Source organism: Bidens hawaiensis, unplaced genomic scaffold, assembly GCF_021521415.1.
Source record: "Bidens hawaiensis isolate Kalapana, Puna unplaced genomic scaffold, B.hawaiensis_p1.1 tig00031211_1, whole genome shotgun sequence".
Lineage (NCBI taxonomy): Eukaryota > Viridiplantae > Streptophyta > Magnoliopsida > Asterales > Asteraceae > Bidens > Bidens hawaiensis.
Window position 1 is genome coordinate 162,898 of NW_027495263.1, and position 11,091 is coordinate 173,988.

Below are 11,091 nucleotides of genomic sequence, written 5' to 3' on the forward strand. Positions count from 1 at the left end.
TATAAGCTTCCAACAAAGATCTAGTAAGAGAAAGAAAGAGAAGTGATCTACTTACATAACCATTTATAATATATCATACCTAAAACATACATCATACCTAAAACATCGAGCGTAATTGTTACCACTTTATATATCCTACGTAAAATATCAAGTATGATATCATACCTAAAACATTAAGCGTAATTATTTATTTATTTATACGATTCTATGTTTAAAGATCGTCTAGACACTATTATAGTATTATACGGTATGTATCAGTGTGATTGTAATTTTTTTTGTTGACCGACATATAGTTTCTCTTTGAAGTAAACATGAAAGCATCCAAACCTAATAGTTATTTGCAACATAGGGAACACCATTTTTTTCTTTCATCAAAGGTAAAGAAAATTCACCTTCATTAAACAATGAAATTGTCAGCAAAAAAAAATAAAAAAAAATAAATAAAGTAATAATAATAATAATAATAATAATAATAGTAATAATAATTACCGAACTAAAGTTTTAATAATATTTTTTTATCTCCGTCTAATCAAATTAAGAATTTCCAGTTAGTTATTATTATTATTATTATTATTTTGTTTAAAATGAAAATAGAAAGAAAAGGAGGCATCTTGTCAAATAAGACCGGTCATGGCCTTAGAGCATTCTCATCAAACCCCTTATTTTATGTGAGAGACGTTTTTATAATTTAGAGAGTGATTTTAGGTGTTGTGAGTGAAGAGTTTTTATATTTTAAAAAAAACAGTGATTTTTCTGTATATTTGAAAAGTTACTGTTCGCCTCCTATATTTTTTTAATGTTTTTTGAAAGTGGTTGTGAATGAGAGAAAGAGAAAGTTAATAATAAGGTATAAAAAATATTATTTAATTGCAATAAAGAGAGAAAATATAGTAAGTTTTAGTATAATTTTTGGTTTAAAGATAGATGGTTGGATGAGAATCCTCTTAACATAGCAATCTAGTATGGATCATGGAGTTGTTGATTTGCTTATTTTTATATTTATTTTGTCATGTCATTGTGACAGCCTCACCTTCATGTTTTGGATCGAGACTTTTTGAAGTTTTATTATTATTATTATTATTATTATTATTATTATTTGAGCATAATTGAATTAAAGTAGTCATAAAATTTAACGAAATATAAATAAAATGCATCGAAGAACTGAAAACCTAAATTGCAAACTTTGTAAGCAAGTAACACAAGCCAAATACAATCTTTATTTCTTAACACGCAAGTAACACGGCAATACATTTTTGTATCTAAGTGGTCTCATTCTAGACTTCTAGTTATAGATGTTACAATTTTAGAAGAAACTTATAGTGAATTGATAAAAGCACCTTTAAGAAACAAACCAAAAGACAACATATATTTGAACGTACTTTAAATGGATTTTAGTGAATTTGGGAGACAATCTATAAACCTAAACCCTTAACATCAACAACCCATCCTCTTCCGGATTAAACTATACAAATGAATCAAATAATAATACATAATCTATAAAGTTATAAAGTCATATGATCATTTAAAGACATGCATTTACTTAAAACTTTTAAATAGCTATAGTTTGATATTACCGATAAAACTTATCTGTTAGATCAAAACCATACTTTGCGTTTGGTGGTGAACATCTTTGTTGAAGTTGCACGTACTAACATATGTGCCAAATGCAAATAGTGGCGTGAGACCTCAATTTTTGTTTTAAATTATTTTTCTTTTATGTTGTTGAAGCCCCGCTATTAAATACAACATTTTAAATGCAACATTTATGGTGACACAATGATTTTTAACACAACTTAAACGACAACTTAAATGTAGCATTTAATCTTTTTTTCTTTATCTGAAACTAACGTTAACAAGTTAAATAAAAACTAAATTTCAAAAAAAACTAACACTAATATTATTATTTTCCGACCACTATAAATATAACCATACAATTCCACATTCTACTACACCTTACACCCAAACCAAAATAAAATAAACGTATTGATTTAAAAAAAGATTTTAAGCATTAAGATTTTAAGTATTGGTAAGACCATTCATAATGAACACTTTCCTCCTCACATTACCATCACACACAGACACACCAAAAATGCCCTCAAAACACCCCAACACGACCCATGAGATATTTTTGGGGCATTTTGGGCTTAACAATCCGTCCCATCGGTGTACAGAACAGTTGAAGGTGGGGATGGTAACCAATGGAGAAGGTGGGTGCCCCCCGACGTGACATTTTGTCGATTTTTGACAATTCTTTTTTAGCCATATAAAGGTTGTTCATTTCTGACATTTTATTAATCTTTAGCTCCCAAAGACCATTTTAACGTATTTAGAACCCCCCCCCCCCCCCACCCCACCCAAGTATCTTTGAAAATATGATTTAACAACCGACCAAAATAAAAAAAAATAAAAAACTTCAAAAAAGTTATAGATTTTCTCCCTCCGTCCGTCATATAAAACCCGATCGTCCGATCACCAGATTCTCTTTCTCTCTCTGGCATCTTCTCACCAATCAGCGTTTATTTTCTCTTCATTGACCTTCAAAACACACACACACACAAATAACCGTTGCCAGCTGTCACAACAACTCGTAACCGGAAATGGATTCGCCGGCGGATGAGAACCGGAACCGCGACGAGACCCCGCCGACGGTTACGGAAATGATGCATAAGACGAAATCGATTCAGTTCTTTGGACGAACGACTCCGATTGTGCTTCAGAACGACAATGGACCGTGTCCGCTTCTCGCTATTTGTAATATTCTGAATCTCGGTTACTTTACCTAGGGTTTCCAGTTTGCTGAAACTGATTATTCTGTTAATAAACTGTTTGATTTGAATTAGTTAGGAGTTTAGACTGTTGCGTGAGCTAATTTAGGTTAGAGTTGCTGAATTAGCGTAGGTTTTAAGTTAATTAACAGTTTATATTGTTAGTGATTGCTTGATCGGGACTGTGAACAGTAGTATTTAGGTCAAAGTTTGATTAGTTTATGAAGAGAAGAGGGAGGAGTGATTATTGATTCAATAATAAGTTAATAACTTCAAATTGATGCGTATGTTTCTGTAGCCGTCGGCGAAAGCAAACTGCTTATATGTTTTGATATGAAAATTGATTGTTATTAATTTAATCAGTTAGGAGTTTAGACTGCTGCTTGAGCTGTTTTAGGTTAAAATCAAAGTATCAGGGGAAGTGATTTATGAGTTTTGAGTTAATCGTGTTTCTGTGAACGGTTTATTTCGTTAGTAATTGCCTAATTGGGACACAATCACTAAGTGCTTAATTTGTGGGGACTATCGACAGTAGTTTTTAGGTCAAATTTAATTAAATTTTGAAGGAAAGAGGAAGAACTGATTATTGATTCAATAATAACTTCAAACTGTTGCATATTTTTTAGATAATTTGGGAATGATTGTTAGTCATCCTATTGTGAGGTATTATGCAATTATTTAGGTGCAGCCTGGTGTGACTGGTAATTAACTTGCTTGTATTATTTGTGACAAATTAGTTTCATGAACTGAAGGAATGAAATCAGAAGCTCTTTACTTGATAATCATGTTTCTGTAAACAGTTTATTTCATGATTAATAACCTAATTGGGACACAATTGCCAGGTACTTCATTTGTAGGGACTATGAGACTATCAACAGTAGTATTTAGGTCAAAATATACTAAATTGTTAAAAGAGGGAGAATTGATTATTGATTCAATAATAACTTGAAATTGATGCATATATTTAGATAATTTGGGAATGATTGTTAGGACGTCGTCCTATTACGAGGTATTATGCGATTATTTAGGTGCAGTCTGGTATGACTGATAATTAACTTGTTTGTATTGTTTGTGACAACTTAGTTCCATGAACTGAAGGAATGAAATCAGAAGCTCAATATTTGATAATCATGTTTATGTAAACAGTTTATTTCGCTATTAATTGCCTAATTGGGACACAATCACCAAGTACTCAATTTGCAGGGACTATCAACAGTGGTATTTAGGTCAAGCTTTACTTACCTTTTAAAGAAAAGAGGGAGAGTGATTATTGATTCAACAATAATTTCATATTGATGCATATGTTTTAGATAATTTGGGAATGATTGTTAGTCACCCTGATTGTGTGTTATTATGCCATAATTTAGGTTCAGTCTGGTATGGCTGGTAATCAACTTGCTTGTATTATTTGTGACAAATTAGTTCCATGAACTGAATAAATCAGAAGCTCAATATTTGACAATCATGTTGTGTTTTTTTTATCAACCTTATGGAGCATATAAGACCTGCGTGTTAATGATTGAATTTTGCAATTTATGTTAGGCAACGTTCTGTTATTGAGGAACAATTTGAGTTTGAGCTCAGATGTGGCTGAAGTATCTCAGGAGAAGTTGCTTTCACTTGTGGCGGAGCGTCTAATTGATTCAAACAGTAATGTTAATGTGAACTTCTAACTTTTGCTATAAATATGCTATATGTTTCAGTTAAGTATAGGTTAAGTTCTTTTCATCCTTGGTTTAATTGGTATTGGTCTTTTTTGTAGGACAAAGATGCAGGATATGTTGAAAATCAACAACAGAACATAGCCGATGCTATTGATTTACTCCCTCGTCTTGCTACTGGCATTGATGTGAACATTAAATTCACTAGGTATGTTATTGCAACTTACATGTCTGTATGATTGTGATAGTTTACATACTAATGTTTGAGCTATTGCAGAATTGATGATTTTGAGTTCACAAGAGAGTGTGCAATATTTGATTTGTTGGATATTCCACTTTATCACGGTTGGATTGTGGATCCACAGGTGTGTTAATTTAGCCAAACCTGTATATGCAATAAGTTTATGTTTAATATGAGTTAATATATGTTTGTCTGTGCATTGGTGTCAGGATACTGATACTTCGAGTGCCATTGGATCAAAGTCGTATAACACACTGATGGGAGAACTTGTTGCTCTTGAAACTCAAAAGATGGAAAGTGTTTCTAAGAAGAATTCTGAAGAAGAGTGTGTTGAATATTTGGAAAAAAGAGAACTTGAAAATGAAAATGAGCATTTGAGAGCCTCGAAACCAACAGAAACTGTTAACGTAACTTCAGAAAATGATAAAACTGTTGAGGAAACCCTATCTACCAGTTCAAACATTGATAATCACAGTGTAATGAACGATCGCATTGATGATTTGATAACCATTGAAGATGACAAGGAAAGGCATGATGGAAAAAGTAATGCTAGTGAATTAGTGAAACATGAAAGTAAAGATGGAATTGAGAAAACTAACATTGAAGTATTGGAAAATTTAGAGAAGAGTTTGTATGGTACAGATACTTCATCTCCTGTTGACCAGGCAACTTTGAACGGTGCCGCAAATGAAGTAGAAAAAATCAATGTTGGTGAAACCGCATCAAATGAATCATTCTCATCTGCAGCTAATGCGGTCGTAGAATCATCTAAAGATACAACACAAACAGTTGCTAATGTGAATGAAGGTGAGGTTGCCATTTCAGCACAGGTGGACAACAATGTTACCAGTGTTGATGATTCAAGGCCCATAAATGGACCCAATGCAAGACAAGGTATGCGTGTATTGACATATATAAAATGCACATGTTTTAAGTTGTGTTATCTCTTTGACAATTTCTTTAAATGGTTGGAATTTTCATTTAGGAGAACTAATTAAAAGTTTTTTGAAGAACAGTGCTAGTCAGCTGACTATTTATGGGTATGTTTTGCTTATTTTAGTTAGTGCATCTTTTATTTTGTGTTTACAATAAAACAAGATTATGATTTCTTTTGATGTTGCAATTCTTGCAGCTTATTTTGCCTGCAAGAAGGTCTAAAAGAGCGCGAGCTTTGTGTATTTTTTCGTAACAATCACTTCAATACGATGTTCAAGGTTGGTTCTCGTGCTATTATAATTTTAAAGTCTTAATGTTCTATATATTATCTAACATTCTAACCTCGAATTATATGCAGTTTGAAGGTGAACTATACATTCTAGCAACGGATCAAGGGTACTTGAATCAACCTGATTTGGTATGGGAAAAGTTAAATGAGGTATTAAGTCTCCCTTCTTACACTCTTCTTTGATAAAACTAAACATAATACCTTTATGCTATTTTAATGTTTATATTTAAATGTTATATATTTCAGGTTAATGGTGATACAGTGTTTATGAACAGCAACTTCAAGCAATTCAAGGCAGAAGATCATGACACACGTTCATGGGATGAGCAAAATGCTAGGGCCAGTACTGCTGTATGTTGCTTTATTTTACTAGCTTTACCAAATGAATAATATTTTATTCATTGCTTCATATGAAATTTACTTCCTGTTTTTTATTCAGGATTATCTTGCCAAAATCGACAATGCAGCACAAGGGAAAACGAGTTTCAGGTATTTGTCTTCCTTTGTTCTGTCATATCCATTTTAACTCAAAACAAAGCCATATTTATGATCACAAGTCAATGTATTATTTTGGGCTTTGGATATTATGCTTGTTTTTATATTATATTATTGTATGTGAGTAGATTAATCTTTTATTGTTGTATGACAGTTCTGATCTGCAATTGGCTATAGCCCTTCAACAACAAGAATTTGAGCAACAACCGCCACGTGTTTTGCCACAGTCACCTACCACTTCACGTTCAGGGCTTGTTGTCGGTCCTCAGGTATGCTATATCAGTTTTACCAATTTGTTTTCATTGAATGACCTTTTCATTGTAATTGTATAAAATGAAATTTGATTATTTGATTTGACATTTTACAGAATGTGCATCCATCAAGGCCCAAGCATGCATCTTCATCATCTAGGCAGGAACCGAAGCAATCAAAGGATAAGTGCACTGTGATGTGAAAAGCCTGTTTGGATTGTATACGTTTGCACTCTATTTGAACCAACAAATCCTATTTGGCCATACATGTGATTTTCGATTCAGTTTCCCTTTTTAATTTGCTGTAAATAATGTAGGGACTGTTTGGTTGATAAAGATGAACGCTTAGCATATTGTATCATATGCGTAGAATGACATTTGCAGTTTAGAAAAATCACTGGTTGTGTACATGTTACTATCCAAGTTTTGCATAATTCTTAATTTTGTAGGATCTATGGATTGTGGTGCCAGAATTGCTGAATCCTTGTGAGGCACATAAGAAATTCACATATGCATACCCAACCTGGACTGGCCATCAAACATGCTGCCCTACCAGTTCACCAGTTATATAATTTGTCTATCTACATTATCGGCTACACACGTGAGTTAAACAATTCTTGAAGTTCCCTACTAAAAGGAAGCAAATTGTGAGAAGATGCTAAGGCATTACACGTGTTAGTATTTTAGTGTAATTGGATTAACTGGTCGATCAATTTAATCATAGTAAACATTAAGCAAGTTCGGGATGTGTGGAGTGCACGCTTTCTTTAGTTTACTATGATGTTAGGGGCTGAACGGGGGTCCGGGGGCAGCGCCCCCGGTTGCGGGGTTCTAGGGGCAGCAGCCCCTGGCAGGGTCCAAGGGGCAGCGCCCCTGGCTGGGAGCTGCCAGGTCAGATTGGAAAAATTTTATTTTCGTTAATATTGCTTCATTAAAATTTCATTAGAAAAATGAATTTTATGATTATGTCACACATAATCATAAGTTTAATTTGGAGTTTATTTATTAACGAATTTTGAATTTAGAATAGATAACTGCTTAAAACAGTTATCTTAGTTTGAAACTGCCAGGAAACTGCCCTAGGTTAATATATCGTTCATATTTGGGTTGACGATTTTTTTCTGGTTCATCTTCCTCACAAATTCCGTACGAAATTCTTACCTTAAGTTAGAGTTTTATCTGATTAAAGTATTTTGGAGAACCAACAAAATAACTTTTAATCTGAAAGTTATAACACGACTCTCTAAATAATCCAGGTTGCTATTTTGAAATCCCCAACAACACGCGCATGTAAAGTATGATAGAGGCGGACATGCTGCTGACACATCGTTGTATGAAGCAGATGACATTGTGTACATAGTCTCGATTATTAGGTTACCTCAATGCCATTAGACCAAAAGCATGTTGTTACACTTTATAACTTCTAATGATTATCAAACTCTAATAGGATTTATATTAGTAGTGTTACTTTGTATGATGATGAATAATAGTTGTTTAATCTCAAAAGAAAATAGTTGTATGATCTCAATAATGTCTCATACCATAACTACATCTGTAATAATATCATTTGAATATTTGTTATTTCCTGGGTTTTTATTTGAAATTAGTTAGACCATTGTTTTGTACATGGCTCTTGGTTGCATCTCCAATTTTGTACTTACCATAAAATGCTTAGTTTAAAGTATTCTATCATTGTTTCAGAAAGATATGACTTTTTATTTAATTAGCTTCTAGTCATAGTTATTTTATAGTAATCATTATTCAAAATGAACAAATTGTATGTCAGTCTTTAATTTTTATTTTATATTTTTGGTCAAAAAACATTACAAATACTTTATTCATCGTCATAGTCTTTTTTAAAGCAGACAATATAAGTCAATTATAACCAACAGTTTACCACTCCATAATATTATTTTCAAATATTAATATACTTCATTTGTGTATATATATAACACCTTGCTCGTTAAAATCAAAGCTTACAAAAACCATTTCTCTCTCAATTTCACAAACCAAAAATCTCCATGGCAGTTATATCAGGAAAAGAGTTATCAAATACATACACAGAAACTATACGAGAAATCATGAAAACATACAAATCACTACCACCAAGACCTACAATTGAAGAGGTTGATGCAGCCATATCAGTCATCAAAACAGTCAACATTGAAGAAAACCAGAAACTCGATGAAATCGCCACACAAATCCGCCCAACAGACATCCCACCAGAGCTTTTTTCCATCCTTCAAAAGGTCAGACAAACCATGGTCAAGTTTCAGAGCCATGAACAAAGGAAAGAAGCCATGCATATTGTTGACTTTGACCAGACTTATCAGACCTTTGATGAGTTGATACAAAAAGCTTCCAAATGTGTTTCTGGAGATACCCAAATGGATAAACAAGATGATATCAAATACCCAGTTGGTAATCTTGAAAAAGAAGTTGTGATCAGTGATGAAAGCTTGTTGAACTCTAACAAGATTAATAAAGTTGAAAGCTTTAAGGGTTTAGTCAAGAGTTCTTCTACAAAAGCCACCATTTTTCCTTCAGGTTAGCTCAACTATGTTCTTTTATGTAATCTTTATCTTATGGGATTTGACCAACTTTATTTCTCATAATATGAAACAATAAAAAACTAAACTTGAAGTTGTAAAGCTTCAAAAATCAAAAGTCAAACCCAAGATCCTTTTTAGTTTGTTGTTTGTTTTCAAATCAAATTCTATTTTTTTTTCTTCTTATGATCAAATGTATGAATTCCATTAAAAAGTAGTGTTTGCGTCGATGCAGACAGCAAACAGGCAACAAGTTGCGCCGCTACCTTTTTGGATAGCAAAACTAAGTCGTTTAAAAATAACATTCTAAATTTGATTATGTAAACTAAAGAATATTTGAAGTTTTGATTTGTAGGTGTAGAAGAAAATGAGAAATTGAGTATATTGAAAGTAGCAGCCTTGATTGAAACATTAGCCAAACAAGGTGGTGAAATTCTTGATCTTCAATCAAAATTAATGGATAACATAGAATGGCTTCCTGTAACCATTGGAAAGCTATCAAATATCACTCAACTCAATCTATCAGATAACAAACTCATGGCTCTACCATCATCCATCACCAATCTTGCAGCTCTAACCAAACTTGATGTCCACTCAAACCAGTTAACCAACCTACCCGACTCGTTCGGTCAACTGGTCAACCTACTCGACGTTGATCTCCATGCAAATCGGTTAAAATCGCTCCCGGAATCATTCTCCAATCTTTCAAACTTGGTCAATCTTGATATAAGCGCAAACCACTTCACTCACTTGCCAGACTTCATAGGAAACTTAACTTGTATGCAAATCTTGATTGCTGAAACAAATGATCTTGAAGAGCTTCCTTACATGATCGGATCATGTTCTTCACTCGTGGCTCTTAAACTAGAATTTAACCAACTAAAAGGACTTCCTGAAGCAATTGGGAAACTCAAATGTTTGGAGATTCTTACTTTGCATTATAATCGGGTACGAAAGTTGCCTACAACAATGGCAAATCTTACCAAATTAAAAGAGCTTGATGTTAGTTTTAATGAGCTAGAAGGGATACCAGAAAGTCTTTGTTTTGCAACTAATTTGGAAATACTCAATATTGGTAAAAACTTTGCTGATATGACCACTTTACCGCGGTCTATTGGGAATCTTGAAAACTTGCAAGTTCTTGATATAAGTGGTGATCAAATAAGATCTTTACCCAAATCTTTCGGGTTGTTGTCAAAGTTGAAAGTATTCAGAGCCGAAGAGACCCCACTCGAGGTTCCTCCAAGGGAAATCACCAAGCTTGGTGCTCAGGTAAATGGTTATGTTTCTTTCTATTTTAGCAAACAACAGTTGATGGTCATTGTTTAATTTTTCAGGCTGTTGTTGAATACATGGCTGATTTGGTTGCCAATATCAATGCCAAACCTCAAGAAATCAGGCGAAAGCGCAAAGGATTTTGGTCATGGATTTGCATGATGTTCTCATGCTGATCGGGTTTAATTAAAATGATTTGGACATGATCTTTATTTAGTACTGAAGAAACACCAGTCGAACCCCGGGCAGATTACTGGTAACCTGGGGGTTAGATAGATGTTTCCCACGAGGGGTTAGACCCTTGGAAGATGGTTCTTCTGATAACCTGCAAAACAGACACCGTGAGCTCGTCACTGAGAAGGGGGGGGTTCCTCCTTGTGACCACCCTCCGGCGTGAGAATCAGACTAGATTGCTCTTTAAATATAAAAGTATATTAAGAGATTGCTAGAGCAGATATCAGGTATATATGATAAGATAAGATGTTGTAAGATGATCATACCATTGGGGTATTTATAGCCGAAGGTAGGTTTCCAAGGGGTTTAGCCGGCCCAACACGCTACCAACTGTAACCTATGCACGTGCCCTGCCTGTGAGTGGTGGATAGGTAGCGGCTGACACAGAGCAGGCG

At 33.8% G+C, this 11,091-nt stretch overlaps 2 protein-coding genes across 2 annotated transcripts; both read left to right on the top strand.

Moving 5' to 3' along the window:
- Window positions 1-2,496: 2,496 nt before the first annotated feature.
- LOC143581857 (uncharacterized) lies at window positions 2,497-7,006 on the top strand. The gene is made up of 12 exons (XM_077064542.1): window positions 2,497-2,751; window positions 4,308-4,426; window positions 4,528-4,634; window positions 4,704-4,791; window positions 4,877-5,561; window positions 5,653-5,707; window positions 5,800-5,881; window positions 5,962-6,042; window positions 6,139-6,243; window positions 6,332-6,381; window positions 6,542-6,656; window positions 6,755-7,006. The coding sequence occupies exons 1-12, from the start codon at window positions 2,598-2,600 to the stop codon at window positions 6,839-6,841; spliced, it is 1,728 nt and encodes a 575-aa protein (XP_076920657.1). The 5' UTR covers window positions 2,497-2,597; the 3' UTR covers window positions 6,842-7,006.
- Window positions 7,007-8,492: 1,486 nt separating this feature from the next.
- On the top strand, window positions 8,493-10,677 carry LOC143581856 (plant intracellular Ras-group-related LRR protein 5-like). Its single transcript, XM_077064541.1, has 3 exons — window positions 8,493-9,185; window positions 9,543-10,459; window positions 10,525-10,677. The coding sequence occupies exons 1-3, from the start codon at window positions 8,660-8,662 to the stop codon at window positions 10,636-10,638; spliced, it is 1,557 nt and encodes a 518-aa protein (XP_076920656.1). The 5' UTR covers window positions 8,493-8,659; the 3' UTR covers window positions 10,639-10,677.
- Window positions 10,678-11,091: the final 414 nt, after the last annotated feature.